We start from the raw sequence: 27,806 nt of genomic DNA, 5'->3' as shown, positions 1-27,806 counted from the left end.
ATATAGGTGTCACAGCTCAGAGGGCCCCATTGATGTGAGAAATATAAAAACTGCCTTGTCTGCTGTGACACCACACCCAGACGTGTTAGCAGGGTCCACCGCCTTTGGCCTGCTGACATCATGGCTGTAACCAGAAGCCCACACCCGCCCAAATATGGAGATTTTATGGCAGGGAATCGTTTTCCCGCTGCTGGTTGTCTCCATTTTCAGAGGACCTGCTCACCTGCACTTTGCAGGAAAGCAAAGCAATCAACGATGTGGCTGTTGACGTCACTGCTGCACGCGAGCTTCAGTCTTTCCAGCCGTTGGATCAAAGTCTATCAGTTTGAGGAGGAAGATTTCTGGGAAAACAAGCATCTGCTGGACTCTTATCACACTTTATGATGTTTTATCTTCTTTTGTTCATTGTCTCTGGAAAAATCCAGGGCTGTGACATGTCCGTAGGGTCTTGACCTCCTATTTCTGGAAGCATTTTGTGTATTTTATTCTGGCCTTTTACTCAATATTTTAATAAAACGTTTGCAGCAAAATGTGGTGGTCATTGTGACCTTTTATTCTTTAATACAAAGCATGTCAATAAAGTTTTGGGCTTATCGTTTTATTTAAATTTCTCTAAATAAGCTCCAATTATGTTGGCTATTTTTAGAAAGGGTCTGCTTCGCCCAACAGTGATGTAACAAAGCTTCAACTGTAGGTAGTACAGTAGTTTTACTCTGCTGCAAGTGAACCTGCGCCCTTGTGGGAGCTCTCGCCGTCTCATTGGCTAACGCGCCTGTCACTCACAGCAGTTCACCGATGTGATTGGGTAGCGGCACGCTAGGTCGTTTCTGATTGGTCTGCTTGACGTCAGTCAGGGCGACGTCCTTGCGTCGCCTAAACGTCTGATGAACCCGACGGGTGTCAGGAAGCATCGCTGCTCATTTCATATTTTGTTGCGACAAAGACGAGAGAAGCGCTCGATTTTTGAGAGTAAAAGATTAAAAAGGAGAAACTAAAATGTTGTTTTATTATTTTTGCTTTTGTTCCCGGCGCCACTAGAGGACTTTTGTTATGATTTGGCGCTGATGTCGGTCTGATGTTTACTGTTAGGTTTCTCTGACTTCCTCTGGTGCCTCCAGCCCCCAACTGCCTAAATTTTAGGCAGAAAAAAAGGAAATTTTCTTTCTCTTTTTTCTCTTTTTTTGTACTGGGTCGTGGCCGGCGACACGCCAAAATTGACTCTGGAGCAGGACACGGAGGTAGGTCGCAATTTATTCCTAAACAGAACCTTTAATCTGAAAGCTGCTTCCATTGATGCTGTCTGAACAGAAAAGAAAGACCCTTTTAATGGGAGAAAAGCAAAACAGCCTCCTTTTCCATTGAACCCTCAGCTGCTGAAGGGTTTCCCACCGGCACTAATTCCAGTTCTGAACCACCACCGTGAGTCAGTCGGGCTCGAACAGCCGTCGTTGTGTCCGTTAGTAGTCGGGGATGGAGCTGGGCAGGCGGCTTATCCTGGATGGAGGGTGAGGGTCAGGCTCGGTGTCTTCAGATCAACCAAGCAGGATGCTGCGTAAAACACTAAACATCGGAATTATGCAGAACTGCTGTTTAGAATTTAAGTGTCTTTTAAAACAGAATGTTAAAGGAATAACTCATCCCTCATGTTTTAATTACAGTATCCTTAAATGTCTCTTTGTTTGGACCAGTGATATCGGATTCCAGAAGCTTCCATCCATGCTAATGCAAGAAAGTTTTTTTGAAAGTCGCAGCAAGCGAGATTTGTAGATCAACCCCCCCCACACACGCACATAGATCACACACACTGAATTATGGGTAAAATTTAAGGTTGCCCTGTCTCAAAGTGTACCTTTTACTTCACGTCTCAGAAATGACCCTAAGGGTTGTCTTGTTCGTAACCCTAATCGTCACAAAACCTTTAACGGGGGATGAGGTTTCAGTTTTGGTTGTCTCGGTGAAATTCATACGCACGCCTGGCGTCCTGCTTAGCAGAAACTCTTATCAACCATAGAAGGCGGCTTACTTCTGGCTCTAACCAAATGAGGTCAATTCAGTTGACGCTTTTTCGCAATACGAACGCCGCCATGTTGAAGCCAAACGATCCCAGTAAGCAGTTATTGATCAGAGTCAATCTGAGTCATTGTTTCTATGGCAACCACTGTCCAGTCAGGAGTGAGCCTGTTGGACGTCCACACCCCTTCCACTTCAAAGCAGGCTTGGGAGAATCTGTCAAACGTTGGACGTGGGGGCCAACAGGCACCACATGCTTTCATTGAGGCTTTCCGAATGGCCAGACAAAATATCATGAGAAAAGAGGATTGGAGCGCGAGGGCGGATGGGTCACTCAGTCCAGTTCCCATGTGCAGTCAATGGCAGAGACACACCATATCTCGTGGATTTATCAGGATGCGGGGGAACTGTTTATTGCTGGGATGGACGGCAGAGTTGTTTCCCGTTCCAAAAATACCTGACAGCAGTGGATGCAGTTTATTTTAGTCAGAGGGATCCCTTCACAGCTTTATTAGACTGTTCCCCTAAATCAGTGTTTTTCAAACTTTTTTGAGCAAAGGCACACTTTATCCTTGACAAAAATCCTGCGGCACACCAGCATCCAAAAATTGAAAAAAGGAGAAACTCTATAGTCTGTATTGATGTACAGTCCCTCTGCAACCTCACATGCATTTTTATGATAATTGTGGCAGAAAAAATTGGAAGTTGCATCTGTTTTTTCTAAAAGATGTAATAAAAGTTAAGTTAGTTTTCAGTAATAATTTTCAATTAAATTATTTGAAAATATACCCTGGTAGTTGTTTTACCCTTCAGTTTATTAAACATGCAATTTTATGTAACCTCACAAAAAACCAATATATTCTTTCTAAAGAGTGATTTATTTTTTAAACATTTATTTCAATGTTAGTGCAAAGGCAACTGTAATTTTTGAACAAATATATGATCACAATATGCTTGAAAATTTTATACTAAATAACAAACATTATATTTATGTTTTCTGTAGCTACACAAAAAGTGAACATGTTGTGTTTGCTGTGGTTTCAAGACGTTTAACAGGGACAACTCATTGTATGCTGAGACGCTGTCATTTTAACCCAATGCATCATGGGAAATGTAGTGCAAAAACTGCCACAGATGGCAGACAGACTCTCTTGTCTGAGCTTCATTGTTTTGTTCACTTGTTCCACGGTCTGACACCAGATTCTGTGGAAAGCTACACCGCTAAAGACGAGCTTTATCTGGAATTTTTGTTAGAACTGAGAGACTTTATGAGCAGAATCTGAAAAAGGAAGTGAAGACTTTAACCACTTCTGATTGGATGTATGATTAACCCCTCCAAGAATGATTGGTGGAGACGGTTAAATGAAAACAGAGCTGAAGCTGCAGCTAAATCACGGTACCGTGTTACTTATCAAAGTGTCTTTAATACAATCAAATAAACACAAAGAAAAAAGTATTTTAATATCTTTCATATTCCTAACTACTCAGTGTTTTATCAGGGCCTGTTTGGATGAACACAGAGCTGAAAACTGCCTGAAATCAGTTAATGAGGGTAATTTCCAACGGCACACCTGACCATCTCCCACGGCACACTGGTTGAAAAACACTGCCCTAAGGTGTGTACTGTACCAAGTGAAAACGTTTTAACTCAAATTTGAAAAAAATGATATAAATAAAATATCAGAAAAGAAAGTGTTTAGTTTACAAAGTTCCCCACTCCAGTGTTTCTATGCTTTGACTGTGAACTAAAAACCCAGTCGGCCCAAGGGAAGATTGTTCTCTTTTAGGGAATTCCTCTAGGAGGAGATTTGGATTCAACAAACCGCTAACCCTAACCCCAACCCCAACCCTAACAGTAACCCCAACCCCAACCCCGAACCTAACCCCAACCCTTACCCCAACACCAACACATAAAGGCTACACTCCTTTTGACATACCGGAACTTTTTCACTGTTTGCACAATCAACTCGAATCAGCTGATTCTTATGTGGAGATAAGCGCCTTTTCATTTTGGTTTTGCATCGATATGCAATGGTGCAAAGCCAGTTTTCTCTGCAGTAGGATCACCTGCTTTACGTTGTGTAAATGGTTGAAACATTATCGTCGTCAAAAGAATGTCAACATTAGAGCTAAAGCTCTTGTGTTAAAGGGTTACGGATTTTAAAAAGTGAAAGATTTGATTAAAGAATGATACAAGATACAAACAAATCACACTTTTTAATGAACAAATATATGAGGGGTATGTTAAGAACAATTTCTTTTCATGGAAAGAAAAAATATTCTTGCCTCAAAACTTTAAAGTAAGCTTTGTTTCTGTAATGTTCTTTAGAGCAATATTCTAAAATCCTCCAGGAGGTGTTGCCTCCATCTCAATTCACGTTGGTCGTGTTACATTAGCAGGTGAAATGAGGTAAAAAGTTTCTCGATGTCATTTTATGGGCTTCTTCTGGTGAAACTACATCCTTGTTTTGGAACCAGAGACACTTCAGAACACAATTGTTACCAATAAAGTTTAAAAAGATTGGACCTGCGGGCTGATAGAAGCAGGAGAAACTGCCCTACTTCTCACCCCTTACATGGTAACAAAAAGCCAGTTCCTTCTCGGTCGTCATCACATTTGTCCCTACCGACAAATACCCAAAGAATCTCATTTTTCCTGTTTGGGGCAAATTGGGCGGCTGATAAGGTCCACCGCCTCGGTCGCTCTCATTGTTTCAGCGTTTTTCCAGCTGATGGTGACAGAAGAGAAATTCCAGACCAAAAAGAGTTAGAACTTTGGGTCGCACAGATTAACGCCCATCTGTTTTGATACCTGTCTTCAATGGAAGTCCAGCTCAGATGTGTTGTGTTAGGGTAGTGCGTGGTGGAGGAAAACAGCAGACAGAGGCTCGCTTTCACAGCCGAAAAGGCTTCCTGCACAGCCCTCTCAGGGTGGAGGCTGTTGACAGTCACCAACGGAAGAATTTTACACCAAACTCAGAGATCCTTTTATGGGAGAAAAGAGACTTCTTACAAGAAACAGTCCTTGGTTCTGGTGATTCAACATGCGGTTTTACCCTATAGAGCCATACATATGAACTCTCTACACCGTCTTTTTGATCAGTAAAATTGCTCCATAACTCCTTCTAAAACTTCAGACTCATTCAGTTCTTGGGGTTTACTTTTTTTTTTTTTGCCACCAGTTGCTCAATCGTAGTTTTCATGGTTTCAGGTTTTGACTGTTAAATTTAGTGCTTCTGCCCTTTAAAAAGCCAGTTTGCTTTTCTACAGCCTCCCTTGTTGGTGCTCCTGAGTGCCGGTTCTTGTTTGTTAAGCTGAAGGGTGGATCTGTTTACCTTCAAGAGGAGCTGAATCTCCTCAGGTGCTGCTAGAAAGCCTGCTTTGCTCAGCTGGGAAGCAACTGTTCAGGTGACGACTTCACCGGTTTGCTTACAGCTGGGAAAGGATGGGAGGAGCTTAAAATAGTCATGTTCTTGTTCATGTTACAGTATTATGAGTAGGGGGAGGGTTTTCCACACTGTACAGCTATGTTCACAATGTGGGTTTAAGTGACCACTTTCAACGAAAAAACAATGTAAACGTGCTTATATGTGTGGTTTGGGCTATGCAAGTTTCTACGACCGTTTTCGGGCTCCAAGTACAAAATGTGCGTCCATTGAACATGTGTTGAAAGTTAAACCAGGTTGAACTTTGACAGGGATTTGACGTTGGTAGTGACCTATGGATGGAGCCCTTTCAATATCAGGGACGTGCCAACCGTTTGAAAATTGGTCATGGAGGAGAAATTAAGAATTGCGGTTTTTGCCCCACTGGAAATGTGTGACGCCAAGTCTTTCATATGTCGGAATAGAGCTGGGAAAGAAAAAGCCTGGAGCAAGATTCACCAGATTTGCACTGTTTGGACATTTTGCACCAAGAATCCTCCAACTGTAGGTGGCAGGCATGCGCTAGTATCAAGTAGAGTCCGGCGTGAACGGCATATACTAAACGCGGAAGTCGTTGGCCTCTGACGTGTCTATGCGTCAGAGTGAAAGTAGCTTAACAGAAATCTGTTCACAGACATTTCTAAAGGGTTTCTGGACTAGCTTAGTGTTGAAAGTAGACCTGCACAATAAATCGCAAATTTATCGTTATCGCGATATTAAGATGTGCAATGCGTACATCGCAAAAGGCGGTGAAAATTGCAATAAATGATTTTAATGTGCTAAAACAATCTTATGGCAGCTTGAAGTATTTAACAAACCAAATAAACTCCTTTATACATTTGACCAATTGGATGGACTCCTTTACATCATTGACCAATCAGAAGGAGCTCTTATGTTAGATGTTCAACTCCTATGTAGACGAAGGTCTTTGGAGTATAATTTAAGTAATGTTGACTCTTATTTGAATTAAAGTGTTGCAGTGAAATGGAAATGATTTATTTAGTTGTTTTGCTATTGTTTCATTTATTTCAAGTTATATCGTCAATATTGATCACTAGTAACAGAAATCGCGAGTTCCGCTTATTTGGTACAGCTCTAGGTGAAAGGATAATTATGAGACTAATTCTCGATAATAAATGATTATGTTGGAGCTCTGCTTGTTCACATCTGTCATCCACATCTGGATTTTTACATAAAACCTAAAATGCAACTCTATTACCTAACCAAAGCATTTAATTGAACTTGAAACTTTTTCGGTTTGGCTACGTTTTAATTTAGAAAAGTCGATTGCTCCATTGGCGGAGCTGGTTGGATGTTAATTTAAGGTGGACATGCTTCGTCTGGGTTACGCAGAAACTATAGCTGTTAAATAAACCATATTCCCCTTGTGCTATCCTAGGCCCATTAACGTTGGGAGTTGGGTCGTCTAGACCCACTAGGCAGTACTCTGAACCTTTTTTCTTCAATGATTTGTGATCTTCACTGGTGTCCATGGATTACATGAAATCTTTCCACCTTTATCCACCTTTGTCATGGTCGGGAGAACACCTCAATGGAAGGATTGGGTCATCTGGACCCCATAGGATAGCACAACGGTTATGCATAGAATACAAAATGAAGTAAAAATAAATAAAAAAATTTGCCCAACTAAAGAAATAATCATAACCTTACCGAAAAGCATTCATTTATGTTGTTTTTTGAGAAAAACACACAAACAAGAATTCAGTAAACGAAGTCTGTCACATTTTTTAAAAGTACTTTCTTTTCAGGTGGTCTCAGGTGAAGGTGGATTCATTTCACCACACGTCAGTTTGCCCTCCTCACAGGCTTCTGCAGCATTTTTCAGTGGGACTGTTTGTTATTCAAAGCAGGGTGGTGGTGGTGGTGGGGGGGGGGGGGGCGTCTGTCGCCTGATCTGCTCAGTGGAGCGACGACTCTGACAGGAAGTGAGGCGTGGTTCAGTTTCAGGTGAAGTGTTTTCCCCCTGCAGACAGTCTGCACGTCCCGCTCTGATGCTCCTGCCGCCGGTGCAGCGGGATGCCTCCTCTTAGAGCCATATTCAAACAGTCTGCTTCGCATGGCCTCTCATCCTCTCAAAACATCCCCAGGGATGGTTTTCATAAAGTTTGCATCAGCCTGGATGGACTCTGAGGCAGCAGGCGCGTACGCACAAACACATGTCGAGGTAAAGTCCTCGCTGATCTGTCTCCTTCCAAACAAAACAACACAGGACGTTTCTTGTTGTGGGGCAGTTGGGGCTAAAATGGGAAAACGGACCAACGAATAGACCAAACATGGCTGGTATCTCTGAGCTGGACATCTTTTTAATCTCTTTGTGAGTTAATCATTCCTGCCGTCTCGCTTCCTTGTGTTACATAAATACGTTCATAATCTGATCTTGTTAATAATCAGTTAATTAAAGAAAGCCTAAATAAACTTCTGGTGCTTGTCCTTTGAAGTCCCACTGCGATCAGCTTTTGATCTATTTTAAAAGCGTTCCCAGCGATCTTTTTAATTACAATGATGCCGTTTTTAGCCAAAATCTAAAAACCTGTGTTGTTTTCTAGGACATAGTTTCTGCAGAGCGGCAGGAGTTCATTAGAAATTCACCTCTGAGTTATGGGCGGGACCGTTGGAGCAGAGTAAGCCTGCCCTCATTTCCCAATGACTCCTTTGTTTACACATTCACCAGCTAGCTTACAGCCCCTCACACCCCCAGCCTGTCATTACCAGTGCAACAGAAATGGTGAGCAATGTTGAAGCAGAGTCCAACTCAGGCGAGGAAAACGAAGACGTTCATGGATCTATTTGTCTGCAAGTGGATGATCAGAATGGAGAGGAGCAGGGAGTTTATGGGCCGCCCGCCCAGTGTGTTTTCTAATCTTCTTCAAAATGCATTCTTTTGTCTGTTTCTGCATCACACGATTTGAGTAAAAATACAATTTCAGGCTTAATTTTCTTTGTGTGCCCTCCACAAGAACATGCTAAAAACACCAAAACCATCATTTGCATCGGAGCGGGTCTTTAAATCTTAGCAGTATTTGCTTAATTTCAGTAAGACGTCCTTCTACATCCCTATAAGGTTTTGTTTTTTTCCCCCTCTGGATATGGACTAGACTTTTTAGACTTAACTTGTTACAGGACAATTAAAGATACAGGACAATGAAAAACAGATTAAAAAACAGCTTCTATCCAAGAGCCATTGTGAGCTTAAACGCTGCTAAATAAAGTTAATTTATTAGGGAAGTGTGCAATAGCTCGAGAAGGTGTAACCTCCTTTTTATATTTTTGTATATTTTTTACATTTTATCTTATATTGTATTATATCGCAGTTTTTTTTTAATTTGACTTTTGACGGAAGAATTGCACTGTAATTTCGTTCTACATGTACAATGACAAAAAATATATTTCTATTTCTATTATGTTAAGTAATCAAACTTTTGTCCTCTCTTTAGTTTCCTTTTATTCCTCTGTTTTACCTTTTCCGTCCGTTCACAGCTGATTTCAGATGCTCACATATCTGAACGTTCATTTCTCTGGAGACTTCATTGCTCTCTTCAGCTTTTCTTTCCAGCCACTTTTAGGACAACAGCACATTTTTGCCTCTAAAAAGGAACAGGCTCAAACGTACGTCTGCCCTGACGTCAGCATGACTCTCAGCCATTCGTGCCTTCTTCAAACCCACTGAATCCCTTTCTAAGGCTCATTGGGTTGCTGGAGCCTATCCCCGCTTATGGAAATTATTCAACTGTCATTTTGCTCAGCAACAGGTGGCATTTAAAGCCATTTAAAAATACTGTTGAAACTAGGGCTGCACGATATGAGGAAATGTCGCAATATTAGTGATTAATATTGCCATGACGATATAACTTGCGATAAATGAACCAATAGCAAAAACAACAAAAGAATTTCCATTTCACTGCAAAGGTTTAATTTAAATAAGAGTCAAAATACCTTAAATTATTCTCCAAATATGACCCGATCCGATTGGTAAAACGGATAAAGGGATTTATTCAATTCATTAATAGTTCAAGTTGCCATAAGATTGCTTTAGCACATTTAAGGTTTACCATTTATTACGATCTGCGCCGACTTTTGCGATATGGATATTGCGAAGCTTCAAAATTGCGATAACGATAAATTTGCGATTAATTGTGCCGGCCGTTGCAACCCTTGCACATTTACACAAATATACATAACATTTCACATATTTACAGTACTTTTTATATATAATACGATATAATATTTCTTACTTCAAGTGAAGTCAATAAATAATTTTCCTCAACTATCCTTTTGTTTGAAATCTATGTCCTCCCACTGTGTTTGAGGTAGCGACATCATTTTATTGGATGAAGTTTTAAAATGTAATGAAGTGGGGCAATAGAGCAACAATACAATTTTTGACACCCAAAATAGCATTGAAATTTTATGTACCCTCTACAAAAAATGTAACTCCCCAAAGCTCTTTAAACTATTTATATTTCATAAATGATATATTTTTTAAGTTGTATTATTTAAATTCAGGCTTACAAACGCATATTGACCAGTTAATACAATAAAAGTGTCTGTGTGTGTGCGTTTGTGTGTGTGTGGGGGGGGGTGTCGGCACTGTTTGTCTTTTCATCTTGTTTTTAAATTTTATTGTATTTTATGCACAGCACTTTTTTTCAAAGTTTATTTGGAAGTTAGCCTGATAAATATCTGAGAAAAACTCATTTAGCTAATGTTGCTTTTAAAAGTAAGCTAGTTTCTTTAGGTAGTTTTGGTATTTCCTTTTTTTTTAACCCATAAGAACCCATGGTGATATCAAAAATGGACTATGTGGTCCACTTCGTGTGTGGTAAAATACAAATAATTTTATCTTTTTAAGAAAAAATGGGCCTGGGTTTCTATGGGTTAACAGAATTTTCCAATAAGCCTAATAGTCTTAACAGATTTTGATGTTGTCAACACCAATGTAGCGCCTTAGCTAGTTTTGGCCTTTCCACTTTTTAAAAGCTAATTTGGCACATATAAACAGATGGATACAAACATAAATAGAATAAAAAAGGGGTTTATCCAAATAAACTCCCTGTGTGTCAAAAGATCCAGAACCCTTGTTGTAACAGTAACATCTGTCCAACACAAGAGGCCTTCAGCTCTTGTCTGTCTGCTCAGCTGCTGGACAGGGCAAGTAAAAAAATAAAATAGATGAAACTTTCCTAATCTTTGGGTTACGCTAGCTTGTTTAGCTAATTTCGGCAACCATTTTGGTCCTTAGCTTGTATAGTTTTTCTTTTTCCAATTATTCATTATCTTCAGGTATATTCAATAACGACATAGGGTTTTGGCGTTGGCCGCAATGTTGAAAATCTGCTTTATCTTGTAGTATTTGTTTATCATAACCATATACCATCTGCTTAACTTACCAGGAACGTTTTGGTACTCTTCTAAACAAACTGCAGTCTGTAAAAAAAATATAAATATCAGATGATTGTATTACACTTAAGTTATAGGGAAGTACAGGCTCAGAATATTCCCAGTTTCATTATTTGTTTAGCCCAAAAAGTTGTTGTTGTTAGTGTTCAAATCCCGGCTGGGCTCTTTCTGTGTGGAGTTTGGAGTTTCCTCGTCCAGTTCCACAAAAGCTGCATAAATTGATTCGTTTTATCCCAAATTGTGTAATTGTGTGTCCCCGTGATTAACAGCCAAACCTTCCAGAGTGTACAACCATCTTCACCCAAGAGCTGGGATAGGCTCCAGCAACCCATTGCCCCCAAAAGGGATTCAGTGAGTTCAAAGAAAAATGAATAAGTATTATAAGATCCTTTAAAAATGACATGGCCTGAGCATTAAAGCAACGTGAAGAGAAAAAGCTTCATAAAGCAGCTAATATGAAGTCGGACATGCCGAGTGAGTTTCCAAACACTCCAGTGTGGAAAGGTTTCTTTTACTACTGCACCAGATTAACACCATTTTGTTTTTTATGTTTGGGATACTTGTAAAAACGCAGCCTTTTTGATGCTACAGAACACCACTGCCTCTGTAATGGTCCACACTATGGCAGGCACTGATAGTGAGCCACGGTTGTTAACCCTCTTAAACCTTTTAAAAGCAGTCTGGGGTACTTAGTGCTGCCCACAGGAACACAGGAATGGTGCTGCTTATCTGAGGTTTTATTTGCCACCTACAGTTTTGTGTCAACACCAGCTTAGCTTTTCCTTTGGTTCTGTTTTATACTCTAGAAACGCAAAAATAAAAATCATGTATATTGTATAATTCCTCTGGGAGAAACCCCTACAGAGCCTTCATCTGCCCTCACAGGAAGAGCTCGTCTCTTTGGTTGAGCTCACTCTGTCTGCTTGTCTGGAGTTTCGTCCTCTTGAGACTCGCTTGTATCCACACGTCCATTGTCCTTTTTGAGGCTTTGATGCAGCCGATTATGGTAAACACACAGCCTCGCAGGTCTCTGCACAGTCTCTGTGAGTGCCTGTGGAAACACATCTGCTATAAATTCACGTTAGATTGGATCTGAAGGCAGTTTAGCCTTTTTAGTGGCTCCTGCTTAGGATCCTCTTTTATGGAGCCAATGCTGTGAAATTTATGGGTTCATACATCAGCCAAAAACCTTACGCTCCTTCCTTGTGTCTATTATAAAGGCTTTAACAGCCACTGACAAGTAACAGTGGTTGCTGGGCAGAAGGGATTCAAACTGATGACTTTTCTGCTCTGTTTCACCTGTCCTCTAAAGACCCACTCCGATGAAAAAGGTGTTTTTTTAACATGTTCGTGGGTCATTTTGCTGATAATGGAGGACATAGGTAATGAAAATTGGAGTTTTGTGAATTGCTTTTAAATTTAAATAGTTGTGAGTCAGGAACAGATGAAAAAATGTCGTTTGAAAAAGGTTGTACCTCAAGCTCTCTGCTCCGCTCCATTCTGATACGGACTGGCAGACAAATGAAGGTCTTTGCTTTCATCGTCTGAGCTGGAATCTGGATCCGACCTTTACGGCTGGAGAGCGTTTCAACAGATATCTTACTTATGGGTGACAGGAAGGGTTGGACTTGATTTGCAATGTGCCATTGGTGCTGACACACGATCCATCCATCCAGTTTCGGAACCCGCTGAATCCCTTTCGGGGTCACAGGGTTACTGGAGCCTACACACCTGGGCCTTCAGTAGAGCTACGTCTGAATCACTCAACCCCTCATGAAACATTTTTAGGCCTCTAAATCAGTGCTTTTCAACCTTTTTTGAGCCAAGGTACACTTTAACCTTGACAAAAATCCCGCGGCACACCAGCATCCAAAAATTAAAAAAGTCTGTATTGATGGACAGTCTTTCTACAATCTCACATGCATTTTTGTGATAATTGTGACAGAAAAAACTGGAAGTTGCAGCTGTTTTTTCTAAAAGTTAGTTTTCAGTAATTATTTTCAACTAAATTATTTGAAAATTTACCCTGGTAGTTGTTTTACCCTCCATTTTATTAACATGCAATTTTTTGTAACCTCACAAAAAAACAAATATATTCTTCACAAATAGTGATTTATTAATTTTTTATATTTATTTCAATGTTCGTGCAAAGGCAACTGTAATTTTTTAACATGATCACATTATGTTTGATATATTTTACACAAAAAGACCAACATTATATTTATGTTTTCTGTAGCTACACAAAATGTGAACATGTTGAAATTTTATTAGTTTTTCTTTTGTCTTAATCAAAGATGAAGTCTTTGAAAACTTTAACAAAAATGTTTTATTTCTTTTTAGATGATTAAATTGTTTCAATTTAGTTTAATTGTGTCTGTTGGCCACTTCACCTTAATCCTGTTTCTTAAATGTTGTTCTTACTTCTTCTTAAATAAACATAAACGTCATTAGAAAAGTGTTTCAGTTAGAAAGATGACTTGGACCAAACTCTGGGATGTTTGGCTCTTAATAAACACAAACCTTGAAGGAGAACTAAACTGTTGACCTCTGATTTCATCAAGAAGATTTTAAAACTGTTTGTGTGTTCGCTGTGGTTTCAAGACGTTTAACAGGGAAGACTCATTGTACGCTGAGATGCTGTCACTTTAACCCAATGCATCATGGGAGATGTAGTGCAATAATACGCCGACCGCAGACAGACTCTCTTCTCTGAGCTTCATTGTTTTGTTCACTTGTTCCACGGTCTGATACCGGATTCTGTGGAAAGCTACACCGCTAAAGACGAGCTTTAGCTGGTATTTTTGTTGGAACTGAGAGACTTTATGAGCAGAATCTGAACAAGGAAGTGAAGACTTTTAACCATTTCTGATTGGTCAAACTGATGACGTGTGATTAAGCCTCCAAGAATGATTGGTGGAGACAGTTAAAGGGGCGGGACTTTTCAGAAAACAGAGCTGAAGCTACGGCTAAATCCCGGTTCTGTCATTCTTAGCAAAGTGTCTTTAATAGAATCAAATAAACACAAAGAAAAAAGTATTTTATGATCTTTCATATCCTAACTACTCAGTGTTTTATCAGGGCCTGTTTGGATGAACACAGAGCTGAAATCCTGGAGATGGAAAATGTTTTTAGATCAGTGAAAATGGGTAATTTCCCACCGTACACCTGACACCAGCCTTAAAAATACTTCCAATAGAAATGGATTTAATAAATTCATATGAATTTTCCAGATCAGTTTGACTTTGAACAATTAGTGTTTAATACATTGACTGTCAGATTTGTTAGACCCTTAAATCTTAATTTAATCAGACTAATAAAAGAAGGGATCCCAGCTTTTGTGTTAGATCTGAGGAAAAGAAACTCGGACATGAAGTCCGGTATTTCCGTGTGCCATCTCAATTCTTGACACTTTTCAAAGGAAAGTTTTCCCATCAGCTTCCCATATGTCCTCTCACTGCTCGTTGGTAGTAGTGGCAGAAAGCCGTCTGGCTTCCGTGTGCGTCTGAGCCCCTAAACGGTAACACAACAGATGGCGTGGAGCACATCATCTGATGTGACGAGCGACACATACAGTGATGTTGATGCACCAGATTCTCAAGAGACAACGCTTCACAATGGTTTTTACACCACGTGAGCCGCCAAATGATAGGATCACAATAAAAGGTTACTTCTGTTGGGCATCAATGGGAGATCCAGACTTTTTCCGAGTATGGACTGATAGACTGTTGTCCCTCTCAGGATAGTATGGCCATGACGGGAGGGACGGCAGCTGCCCTTCCCATGAGCAACCACACCCGGGAGAGGGTGACCGTGGCCAAGCTGACGCTGGAAAACTTCTACAGCACTCTGCTCACGCAGCACGAAGAGCGCGAGATGAGGTAAAGCTGACTTCCTTCACCTTCACAGATCCAGGACCCAACCATCCGCCGGTTAATGAATTATTCTGCAGAGCAGCCTGTAATGTGAAACACAGGAGCCGTTTACTCCACACACATGTAGCTGTTGTTTAAGGGATCAGGTGTCGACTCTTACACAACTGGATCAACAGTGTAGACGTGAATGCGTAAACACAACCCGAGAGTTGCTCTGAGCTTTGGGTAAACAGTTCAGTACCTGCTGTGAAACACTGTTTACCAGTCTAATCCCTATAAACTCTGTTTTTACTAAATTACTGTTCTTCTGGTTGTACTTTGCTCATTGCAATAGATGTTTTGTTCTGGCTCCCTCCAGGCAAAAGAAGCTAGAGAAGGCAATGGAAGAGGAGGGTCTACCAGACGAGGAGGTACTGGGAGCTCTTCGTTTTCACCCGCTGGGTTTTTTGTGTACTTATCTGCCTGTAATGTGTACTTATCTACCTGCAGAAAGTAATGCGGCGCTCGCAGCATGCCCGTAAGGAGACAGAGTTTCTAAGACTGAAGAGGACGAGACTTGGCCTGGACGACTTTGAGTCACTGAAGGTCATCGGACGAGGGGCGTTTGGAGAGGTGTGTTATCAATAAAAAAGGCCTTGAATGGATTGAAGGCGATAGAAGTATCCAGGCAACTTTGTTGACTCTTTTTGTTTTTTTGGCGCTGTCGCCTCATCCAGGTTCGGTTGGTACAGAAAAAAGACACGGGCCACATTTACGCCATGAAGATTTTGAGGAAAGCGGACATGCTGGAGAAAGAGCAGGTGGCTCACATCCGGGCGGAGAGGGACATCCTGGTGGAGGCAGACAGCGCCTGGGTTGTTAAGATGTTCTACAGCTTCCAGGACAAGAGGAACCTCTACCTCATCATGGAGTTCCTGCCTGGAGGTTTGTACGCCACACTGAGAAAATCCCAAACTTGTGTGGAAATCTTTCATTGTTTTACGTATCAAATCAAAACAATTCAATTCAATCCTAATCAACTCAAATCAAACCAATTTGATCTTTATTTAAATAGCACTTTTCATTTCACATGTAACACAAAAGGAATAAAAGTAAAACGAAGCAAACAAACAACACATTTTTTAAAACAACGAAAATAGAGCCGCCCCCTTCCTGTTGGACCCACACACAACCCCCAACCCCCTTTCAAACCTCTCACCCCCTTAACCGATAGAGATAAACAATAGGAAACAGGCTGAGCATGGAAAAAGTTGATTGGTGGAAACGCTGATAGTTTGGAACCAACCCCCCCATCTCTGTGGACACCTGCATAGCCAGCCAGGTGCAGCCTCGTAGGCGGGGACCCAGCGACATCACAGCAAGGTTGCGATAGAGCCGCAGCGGCGGACTAATACCCCACCCAGAGGGAGCGGATCCCACCGAAGAACGCATCAGGGATGTGTGCCCGTTCAAGAACACACAGGTTGTTGAATGTGTTTTTAGCATGTGGTGTTAACACTAGACTGTTGCTACTCGATACTAGCGCCTGTACTCACGGTTGGAAGAGGCTTGGTGCGAAATGTGGCTCCAATCTGGTGAATTTGGACTGACAGACTTTTTCTTTTACAGTTTTATTCCGATAAATTAAATGAGACTTGGTGTCATAGAATTCTGTCGTGGCACAAAGCGCAGTTAATTACTCCTCTATGATCAATTTTCAAGCGGTTGGCACTTCCGTGTTTCAAAAGGGACGTTACCACATTTTTATTTCAAACTTCTTAATGTATTTTCTGATTTTTTAAATATTCTTATATTGGTTTTTATTCTTTGATGTCTACTTCTTCTTTTTGACTGAGTGCCAACAAATTTTCGTTGTAGAAATACAATGACAATAAAAATCTTTGAATCTTTGAATCCAAGGCTAACTTGGTTTAACTTGAAACAAACATGCCGAGCGATACGTGAATGCGATATTTTGGAACGCGGAAGCCCGAAACGTGTGTTTACACAAACCTTTCATTAGCTGGGGTCACATGTGCAACATGTATTTGATCGGAGTGAAGCTCGGATTAGAATTTAACTGTATGCATGGGCCCATAAAACTTTGTCCGATTATAACAAACATTTACAAACGCCACACTTTGGATCGGAATAAATCATTTGGACAAGCGCAGAACTCTCTAAAATACCGGAAACGGACGTAGAAGAAGAAATAGCGATTTCCGTTGTAAACAAGCAAAGCTGAGGCATGGAACGAGATGATCTTCTAAATGTGCTTTTATTATTGTTATGATTATTATTAAGTGCTTGTGCGGCCAGAGCTTTATTATTGGGCAAACGGAGTGGATGAACTTAAAATCGATGCAGTCAAATCCAGAATGTACATCTTGGCTGCACGTAAATATACTGATCAAAACAAAAATACGCATCTGAAAACTGTTTTGTGAAATAACACATTCTTAAATAGATTTATGAAGATCATAAATGAAAAAAAAGGTTTTATAACCAAAGAAAGAGATTTAGAAAGAATTTTTTTTACATATGTTTGCAATTTAAACATTTTTTTAAACTGTAACTTTTGATTGTAGTTTAATCAATTCAAAACTGGGATTTTTGTTCCTATATTAGTAGCACAAAAGTTATTATAAGCCTTCAAAATATACCCTTTTTTTAGTCATATAAAGGTTCTGACAATGGGTGTTTACATTTATTTGATCTTAAAACATAAATTCTCTTCTTTCTCTTTCATTTAAACCGTCAGTTAACAAAAAACAAATTGTAGAAACTGGCCGTGGCCAAAGGTAGAACGGTCAACCTCTGATCAGAAGATCGCAGGTTTGGTTCCCACTCCACCCACCAATGTGCCAAAGTTTTCTTGGGCAAGACACTGAACCCGGCATTGCTCCTGGTGGTTAGAAGGTAGCGCCAGTGTTTGGCAGCGCACCCCCATCAGTGAATGAATGGGACTGTGACTGCAAAACGCCACTATATAAGTAAACGCCTTTTAAGATGGATTGTTGTTGTCCAGTAAAGTAGCTGTAATATGTTGGTTAAAAAATGCAAAGTTCATAAAAGCTACATTCAACCTTTGAACTGAATGATCCGTGTGTGATGCTACGAATTACTGCAAAAACTATAAAATTACAAATACAAGAGTAGAGAAACTTTCCAGCCGGCTAAATGTGGGGAGCTATGAGAACCAGACACCTATGTTTCTTCTTTGTGCTTTCTGCCTGTATCTTCTTTGGACAATACTGACCCCTAGTGAGCAACCTTTGGAACTGCAGGTATTTTCCTGGCGGTTTGGTCCATTTCTGTGCTTTGTTCACTTCCGAAAGCACCAAACCAGATGAATGTATGTCCTTTTTTTTCTTGAAGCACTTACCGCAAATTCTACAAGTAAAGTAAACACCACGGCTGAGGTGCAGAGGTAGAGCGGTCGATCTCTGATCAGAAGATCGCAGATTTGGTTCCCGCTTTGCTAGCCCATGTGTCGAAGTGTCCTTGACTAAGACAATGAACCCCTCATTGCTCCCGGTGGCGCCAGTGTTCATCAGTGGAGTCACTATCAGTGTGTGAATATGTATGTGCATGGGTGAATGGGACTGCGATTGGTAAGCCCCGCAGTGAAGCGCTGTTTAAGTACACACCATTTATCATCTGATGAACTGAGGGAGTTCTAACCTCTGAGCTTCCCTTTTAGGTGACATGATGACGTTGCTAATGAAAAAGGACACCCTGTCTGAGGAGGCCACGCAGTTTTACATCGCAGAGACCGTCCTGGCCATCGACTCCATCCACCAGCTGGGCTTCATCCACAGAGACATCAAACCAGACAATCTGCTGCTGGACTCCAGGGTGAGAGCACCGACCCATCACGCACCTGCGACCAGGGTGAACAAAGAAAAGCTCCTCACAGACTGTTTCCTCACACAGGGCCACGTCAAGCTGTCGGACTTTGGTCTGTGTACGGGACTCAAGAAGGCGCATCGCACAGAGTTCTACCGGAACCTGACGCACAACCCCCCCAGCGACTTCTGTGAGTCATCAAACGCGAACAGACGGGAGGTTGGGGTTCCACGGAGACCGGCGTAACCTTGTCCTCTCTGCTTTTTTTATTCAGCTTTTCAAAACATGAACTCCAAGAGGAAAGCAGAGACTTGGAAGAAGAACAGGAGACAGCTGGTACACTCACACCCGCCATATGCAAAACGAGACGGAAATTATAGAAATAATAAACCCATTTATCAAGTCCAGCAACCAGAGTTCCACCTTTGTTTGGTTAAAAGGCTTTTTGGAACTAAACAAAACTGGTTCAGGAGGAAATAATTGCACATTTAATCAAATCGAATTTTAAACCAAACCAAAACTAGTGAATCAAACGGATTCAGTATTTAGTCTGTGATACCTGTAACCTCTTGTTTTTAGGCTTATTCCACTGTGGGAACACCAGACTACATCGCTCCAGAGGTTTTCATGCAGACGGGGTACAACAAGCTTTGTGACTGGTGGTCTCTGGGGGTCATCATGTATGAAATGCTAATCGGTAAGAAAACCTCCATCTGCTATCCAAACTAATAGGAAGAAATGTTTGGTTTGACATAGGCAAGTTACTCATCGTCTTTGTGGGTACAAATTTAGGTCAGGATGAGCTGATGTGTCTCCTACAGTGGTGGGAGAGCGTGAGCTAGAAAATTTCTTCATCCCGCCCGCCGAATTTCTGACCATTACTGCGCATTGGGATAAATCCGTATTTTAAGTAGGACTCCTGATACTGTCTATTAAATGTGGCTTTCTTTTTTTGGGAGTGGAGGTCCTCTTTTGTCTCCTGGCTGGGCCTTTCCCACTTGGCAAAGAAACGTTCCGAAGATGTTTGTTTTTTACTACTTTTGCTAGTTCCTGGGTTTTATTTTAGCGGTATCCCAGTGACCCAGAAGAGCGCCTTGGTCTGCGTCAAGAGTAACACAGACGGATGTAACAGAGAATCGGGCAATTTTTCAAAATAAAACAACTTTCAGATTCCGAAATAAATAAAACGGAAGTCATGTAAGTTGTTTTATTTTTTCTGTGCGGCCCGGTACCAATTGACCCACGGACCGGTAGCATGAGCCGCCATTTAATCAGAAAGTCACTGAGATCTTTCAGTCTGGAAAAGGTTGTGAGCATATTTCTACACCTCAAGGGTTCCAGAGAACCAGCCTGAAACCATCCTCCACAAATGAATAAACCATAGAACAGTTGAGAACCTTCCCTGGAGTAGAAGTTCAACCAAAAGTACGCCGTGAGCGCCGTGACGACTCATCTAAGAATTCACAAAATACAAAATAAAGTTCATGACTACCATAACAAGACACTGCAGAATTTAAAACAGGCATTTTGACTCAAAACTTCTTGGTGAACCCAAAGACCTTTGGGAAAAGCTGGTACAATCAAACACGGTGGTGGTAGCGTGATGATCTGGGGTTTCTTTGCTACTTCAGGACCTGGAAGACCTGCGTTAATGAACCCATAAATCGCCATAAATCGTGCTTTTTTCCCCAATATACTCTTAAAAACTATTAAAGTCCTTCATCAGTTGTTGACTTGAAGCTGAAGCATATTTGGGTTCAGCAGCAGGACAGAGATCATAAACACAGCACATCCACCTGATTTACGGAGAAGAAATCAACGAAGCTCACTTTCTTTTGGATGGCACTCTCTGCAGGTTACCCGCCTTTCTGTTCAGAGACGCCACAGGAGACGTACAGAAAGGTCATGAACTGGAAGGAAACTCTCGTCTTCCCACCGGAAGTCCCCATCTCAGAGAAGGCCAAAGACCTGATCCTAAGGTGCAACACATTTTCAGTGCCGGTTTGAGATTCACAGTGACTAAAGACTGATTTGTTGAGGATTTTTAAATATCAGAAACTAACAGTGGATGTGTTTTTCATCACCTGCTTTCCCAAAAAACCAGCTCACATTTCAGGAATAGTCCACCCTCCACTAAATGTGCCTGTGGTAGAGTTATGGGTTCAAACCCATATTTGGGTGATACCAATGATTATTTTTCCTTTAACAGAAAGAAATTGAGCTGTCTTTGTCTGGCAACACTTTGAAAATAGATCAGAAGGGCTGTGTCCGAATTCCCTCCCTACTCCCTAACTACCTGGTCTATATTCCCCAATCTAGTGAGCATTGGTGCACACTGGATTTTTGCAGAGATTTCTGGGAGATTTCTAGGGCACTTGATTTTGGAATTGTAGATTCCGACAGCACTTCAAAATGGCGAACGCACTATATAGTGCACTAGATAGTAAATAGTGAAGGAATTCGGGCACAGGCAAGATGATCGGAGTGGAGCTTTAATGTCATGTGGATTTGGAAAACAGGGTTTGCTCTGGTAGTTTTCTCCCAGGAAAACCCCCTTTCCTCAAGAGCCTGATGTTGATGTGGTTTGGGTCAGAAAACCGGTTACTGCGGTGCATGTAAACGGCTTGTGTTGTCTTTTGAAGGTATTGCACTGATGCGGAAAACAGAGTCGGAGCGGGGAGTGTAGATGAAATCAAGAGTCACCAGTTCTTTGAGTCAGTGGACTGGGAGCACATCAGGTACCCAAAAGCAACATGCAAATCAGGCGGCTTTGAGAGCTGCTTTGACAGCACATCATCTCGCTTGTGTCCACAGGGAGCGGCCAGCAGCCATTTCCATTGAAATCAAGAGTATTGATGACACGTCAAACTTTGACGACTTTCCCGAGTCAGACATCCTCCAGCCAGGTTTGTTGGGTAAAATACTTTGTCTTGATGTAGATTTGGTCAAGAACTAATGACCTGAACCATAAGCCTCGTATCCACTGAGCGGTCCGGTGTGGTACGGTCCGGTTTAGAATGGTCCAGGCAAGTTCAGGTGAGCGTTTTCAATCAAAGTTGGACTGCCACGGCGCATGCAGGGTGAGCTAACAACAACAATGGAGGTCATCCAGCTGCTTGTTATTTACGGCCTTTGGGACTTTGTATAAACAAAACATTAATGTTTCAGAGAAGATTGCGGGCGGCAAAGACGAATATGGAAGAGGAAAAATATTGTCATGACCTTCAGCCAATGAATAGGTTTCAGCGGAAGCTCCGCCCTAACCAGGACGTTCCATTTCTCTATGGACCTAAAACCAATGTGGTCCCTAAAATGGTTTGATTTTATAGTGGCAATGCTCAAAATACTGGACTGACCGGACTGCTCAGTGGACATGAGGTAATAGTTTACCACTGAATGAAATTACACTTATTTCCAAAATACCAACACACAGTGTTCCCTCGCTATATTGCGGTTCAGCTTTCACGGACTTGCAGTTTTGCTTTTTTTTCCCGTGTGCATGTTATTGCAACTATGCATTCTGTAGACCAGTGTTTTTCAACCTTTTTTGAGCCACGGCACACTTTAACCTTGTCAAAAATCTCGCGGCACACCAGCATCCAAAAAAAAAAGGAGAAACTCATAGTCTGCATTGATCTACAGCTCCTCTGCAATTTCACATGCATTTTTGTGATAATTGTGGCAGAAAAAGCTGGAAGCTGCAGCTGTTTTTTCTAAAAGATGTAATAAAAGTTAAGTTAGAAGATTTAAAAACTGTTTGGTGTGTGTTCGTTGAGGTTTCAAGGTGTCAAAGGAAGACTCATTGTGCGCTGAGATGCTGTCACTTTAACCCAATGCATCATGGGATATGTAGTGCAAAAAGCCGCCAAACGCAGACAGACTCGCGTCTCTGAGCTTCATTGTTTTGATCACTTTTCCACAGTCTGACACCGTATCCCGCAGAAAGCTACACCGCTAAATATGAGCTTTAGCTGGTATTTTTGTTGGAACTGAGGGACTTTATGAGCAGAAACTGAACAAGGAAGGAACTTTAAGCATTTTTGATTGGTTAGACTGATTATGTGTGATTAAGCCTCCAAGAATGATTGGTGGAGACAGTTAAGGGGGCGGGACTTTTCCGAAAACAGATGACGCTATTGCTAAATCACGGTACCGCCATTCTAATCAAAATGTCTTTAATTTAATCAAATAAACACAAAGAAAAAAGTATTTTATGATCTTTTATGATCTTTCATATTCCTAACTACTCAGTGTTTTATCAGGGCCTGTTTGGATGAACACAGAGCTGATATCCTGGAGATGGAAAATGTTTTTAGAACAGTTAATGAGGGCAATCTCCTCCTGTACAGAATGTGTTTAGCTTTCAAAAATCTTTTTTCATTCTACAATACTCGGCTTATTTTTCAACGAAGTTTTGAATTGTAAGAGTTATACGTGAGAAAAGTGTGAAAATGTTCATGTCTGTCTGAGAAAGGTGTAGAAAGTCTGTAGTGTGGAGTTTTACTCCCTTAAAACATCTCTTATAATTGTAAAGAGTGACTACTCATTTTTAGAATGTAATTTCTGTAATAAACGATGGGACCTTCACATTTACGGTTCATCAACTGAAAGTAAGGATCCCTTCAAATTCCCTGTCATGTCCCTAAAAGTGCTGTGAGTGTCGGTTAGCAGCAGAAACCTCCAAAGATGCCAGAAATGTCTTCTTCTCACAGGCTGTAAGAACAAAACACTTGGATGCTTGGATTTGTTTGCAAATCCGTCTCACCTCAGTCTTCATGAAATGTATCATTTATTTTGAAATGGGTGGGATTAAGGAGTATTGAGGTGAAATTTAATAATAATAATAATAATCCAGACATGGACAAAAAACAAACAAAAAAACAATGGTCGTGACGTGCGGTCAGGTGAGGAAAGTGAGGCTCAGCCACACCGGTCATCGTGATAAAACAGAAAAAAGTATATTAAGTAAATATTTTCTTCCACTGATCCGGGTTAAAGATGCATTTTCAGTTGACTCGACGGATTTTCCACAGTTTCTGAGGTTAAAATAGACGAATTTGAGTGTCACCATCACAGCGCCATCACAGACGTAGCGGAAAAAACTCCGGGTGAGTCTCCGGAGCGCTTCGCCCGTGTCTGACTGCAGGACTCAGTTTAAACAGTGACGTACGGTCAGGGCGCTGCTGTCAGGGCGGAGAAAAGGCTGCTGGTGAGGCGAGCCTCACTAAGGGGCAGACGTGAGCTGACAGCTGCTTTGTGGCTTTACTGACGCAGTTCAAGCTGCTGGAAGCTAATCCAGACGGTTCCAGAGGCAACAGCATCAGTGGAGAGGTCATTCTCTGCATGACAGACTGTATCGGCGGTCACTTGCACGTTGGGTCTGTTGTTGGAGACGGCAGCGCGGGGATTGTGGGATACAATCCCCTTTGCCTGCTCGTTGAGCACGGGTTTTTCTTTTGCCTGTGTGTCCTTTCATCTGGATGTTTTATGTTGTTTCACCCTCGGTTATTTCATCCTGTTGTGGATACTTCTGTTTTGCACTATGACTGTGTGTGTGTGTGTGTGGGGGGGGGGGGGGGGGGAGGGGGGTGATGACCGCGGTGTGATGTACAACATTAAGTGTTCCAAAGTAAAAGCCCAAGGTTCCTCTTATCTCGTTTTCATTCATATGCAGTATATATAATAATTTTATAATGGTAAGAGTGTTCTATCCGTGTCTATAAAAGAAATATTCTTTGTAGGACAAATATGTTCTTGTGTGTATCTTATACGCTGTTAGCTGCTGTTGGATGAAAGCTGAAATATTCAGTTTGATTGTAAATCTGACTCCAGAGGAGTCGGTGCCTCACCAGCCATCAACCTCACCGCATGTCACTGCTATGGTAACCGTGTCACCCTTTGGTACTGCAATTCCAGACAGGTGTTTCCCTAAAAATGTTGGCAAAATTGAAGACAAAATCCATCCTCCTCTCTTTCCTCTAAACCAGTGGTCCCCCACCCCCGGGCCGCGGACTGGTACCGCTCCGTGGGTCATTTGGTACCGGGCCGCACAGAAAGAATAAAGAACTTACATTAATTCCGTTTTATTTATTTCGGAATCTGAAAGATGTTTTATTTTGAAAAATCTCCCGATTCTCTGTTCCATCCGTCTATGTCACTCTTGACGCAGGCCAAGGCGCTCTTCTGGGTCACGTGATAGGATACCGCTAAAATAAAGCAAAATGAGTAAAAAACAAACGTCTTTGGGAAAACGCCCAGCCAGGAGACAGAAGAGGAGCCTTCCCCTTCCTAAAAAAAAGAAAGCTACTTTTAATAGACAGTACTACTTTTTTGCACCATGAGTGTGAAAAGGAGAGGATGATGACACCTGTGCGATGTACAATGTCATGGGTGTCAAAATAAAAGCTCAGGGTTCGTCTTGTGACGACTCTGTTCCTCCATCGTAGCGTAGCGAAAACAATCATCCGCCTACAATTTCAAGACTGTTTCGTGAAAACTTTATGTGACGTCATGCCGGTCCGTGGCGTTCAAAAGGTTGGGGACCGCTGCTTTATGTTGGTTTTGGTCTCCACCCCCTGATCATGTCACCAACATATCACTCGCCAAAGCTGAGTCCCTGATTGGTTGGTTCTTTGCCAACTGAATCACTGAATCACTTTTATTTAGACTGCAAGTTGGTGTCTATAGACGGCTGCCCAACCATTTTTATACAAGTTAAAGGTGTCCTCTAGTCTCACGTTTGACGCGGAAATCCACACACGATTTTACGATTGTGATATTTGGTCACTGGATCAAGTCTGCTGTTCTAGTTTCTGTTTAATATTTTGAGCTAATCCTTGTGTTCTGTGTTTCCAAACAGCCAACTCCACAGAACCTGACTTCAAGTCAAAGGACTGGGTGTTCCTCAACTACACATACAAGCGCTTTGAAGGTCTCACCCAGCGAGGCACCATCCCCACCTACATGAAGGCGGGAAAGGCCTGACGCAGCGGAGGGCGTGGAGGCCGCACCTCGGAGAAAAAACTTTACGGACACAGGGTCGGGCCACGGAGCCCCGCTGGTGCTGAAGGCCACGCCGCTGGCCTGTCAGTCAAACTTAACCCTCATCCAGAGTTACTTAGGTCTGCAGAGCTGCACAAGAGCTGCAGGAGCTCACTAAGGAGCATCACCGCATTACCTCGGTTATTTGTATCATTTGTGCCGTATTTAGCCATAGCGCTCAAGCCAGGTCACTAACTGTGACTCCAAATCAGGACATCTGCATGTTCAGTGGCAAAACGTCTTTGTTTATTTTGGTTTTAGTTTCTAATTTGACCTCGTTCTAATGGAGATGAGGGTTCAATGCCGACCACCGCCTTGTTGGCCTGACAACAATAGTGACTACACTGCTGGCTAAAGAACCTCTAATGCAAACTGAAGCTCAGTTTACTGTAGTCAAACTCTGGATGAACTATTGGAAACAACAAAGCAGACGCTCTTTACTGTAAGGATTGTTCCAGCATGATTTACTGGGGTTTTTCTTTAACCAAACAAGATCAACTGCTCCGGAGGATTCTTATTTTTAAAAAGTGTTAAAGAGGATGAGACGCTTAATCTTATCAATGACATCCATGAAAAATGGCTGACGAAAATATTTTACAGGATTCTCTAAATTAATTTGACCCAAAATCTCATACAGTAATGTAATTTTCATCTATTTGCACCAGTTGTTCCTGACAAGACTAGACTAACCGCAGCTGCTCCAAAGAAAGTAAAAAAGAGTAAAAAATAAGAAAAAAAGAAAGAGTAAAATAGCAACAGCGAAAGGATTGATTTACTTATTTATTTCCATAATGGTAATGGTACAATCTGCATCAAGGATTACCAAAAACAAAGTTGTCTCTTGGCTTAGGGTTATTTGCAAAGACTAAAGTTAGCATCACATTAGGCTGCAATAAAATAATTCAGATATTGAAAACTGCAAGCAAATGCATTATTTAAAGAACATTTTTTACTAAGAGTTCCAACAATTGTTTTTGCATGAGCGGACTGTCAAAGTAAATTACAGATCAGCTTCACCACTTAAGCTAATGTCCCTCTGGTCACAAGTGGGACAAAAGCGTTAACAAAATAATGTAAGACTCAGTTCAGTTCACTGGGTCTCCAGTCCATCATGTAAGCTCAAACTTTTTACAATTTCAGATTTACAAAATTAAATTGAGTAAGCATAAAGACGTTTGATACATACATGAGGACTCAACAGGTATTTAAAAAAAAAAAACATTAGATTTTTTTCAAACATGTTACAAATTTGAGCCATACAAGGCAGAGAGCTAGAAACCTCCTAAAGAAATGTAGAATCCCAGAATTGTTTTGAGAAATTTCATAAATTTGGGAAACATTTTGTAGCCATAGCAGTTTCAGAATATACAAAGAAAACATTGCAGATTTGATGCTAGCATCAGCCACTTGGTGCTTGTATCAGTCAACAGGTGCTAACATTGATTGGTGCTAGCATCATTTGATTATTGCTATTGATTGATGCAAGCATTAGGCAATTGATGCTAGCATTAGTTGATTAGTGTGATCATTAATCAATTTGTGCTAGCTTTAGCCAAAGGTGCTAGCATCTTTCAATTGGTAATAACATCTGTCAGTTTGTGCTAGGATTGATTGATGCTAGCATTAGCCAATTGATGCTACCATCAGTTTATTTGTCGTACCATCTGCCAATAGGTGCGATCATTATGATTTGTGCTAGCATTGATTGTTTCTAGCTTTAGGCAAAAGGTGCTAGCATCTGTCAATTGGTGGTAGCAGCAGCCAATTGGTAATAACATCAATCAGTTAGTGCTAGGATCGATTGATGCAAGCAAGCATTAACCAATTGATGCTAGCATCAGTTTTTTGTGCTAACATCTGTCGATTGGTGCGATCATTAGGCAATTTGTGCTAGCATTACTTGGTGTTAGCTTTAGCCAATAGGTGCTAGCATCTGTCGATTGTTGCTAGCATCAGCCAATTGGTAATAACATCTGTCAGTTTGTGCTAGCATTGACTGGTGCTAACATTAGCCACCCTGTTTCATTGCTAATGTGTAAATCTGCATTTCTTACCCCCTCCACTCACTTAATGCAGTATTTTTTAGATAAATTCTGACTGCTGAAAGTTTGCTGCTGCCTTTCCTGTGCAGTTCCTCCACTGTGTTGTTATGACTTTTTGTGCGTCATTTCTGCGCCTTTCAATGAGATAATGAGGCAAAACAAACAAGAAA

General features: G+C 41.3%; 1 protein-coding gene across 1 annotated transcript; it reads left to right on the top strand.

Annotated features, from left to right (window-relative positions):
• Positions 1-866: 866 nt before the first annotated feature.
• Positions 867-26,958, top strand: LOC101163624 (serine/threonine-protein kinase 38-like). The gene is made up of 13 exons (XM_011490887.4): positions 867-1,238; positions 14,592-14,731; positions 15,084-15,135; positions 15,215-15,337; positions 15,442-15,649; positions 18,408-18,562; positions 18,641-18,743; positions 18,828-18,889; positions 19,133-19,250; positions 20,409-20,532; positions 21,196-21,291; positions 21,368-21,459; positions 25,413-26,958. Exons 2-13 carry the CDS (start codon positions 14,598-14,600, stop codon positions 25,535-25,537), a joined length of 1,392 nt encoding a protein of 463 aa, XP_011489189.1. The 5' UTR covers positions 867-1,238; positions 14,592-14,597; the 3' UTR covers positions 25,538-26,958.
• The last annotated feature ends 848 nt before the right edge of the window (positions 26,959-27,806 follow it).

This window comes from Oryzias latipes, chromosome 23, assembly GCF_053564925.1.
Source record: "Oryzias latipes strain Hd-rR chromosome 23, Olatipes_Hd-rR_3.1".
NCBI lineage: Eukaryota > Metazoa > Chordata > Actinopteri > Beloniformes > Adrianichthyidae > Oryzias > Oryzias latipes.
The sequence above is the reverse complement of the archived record's forward strand: the minus strand, read 5'-3'. Positions and strand labels throughout refer to the sequence as shown.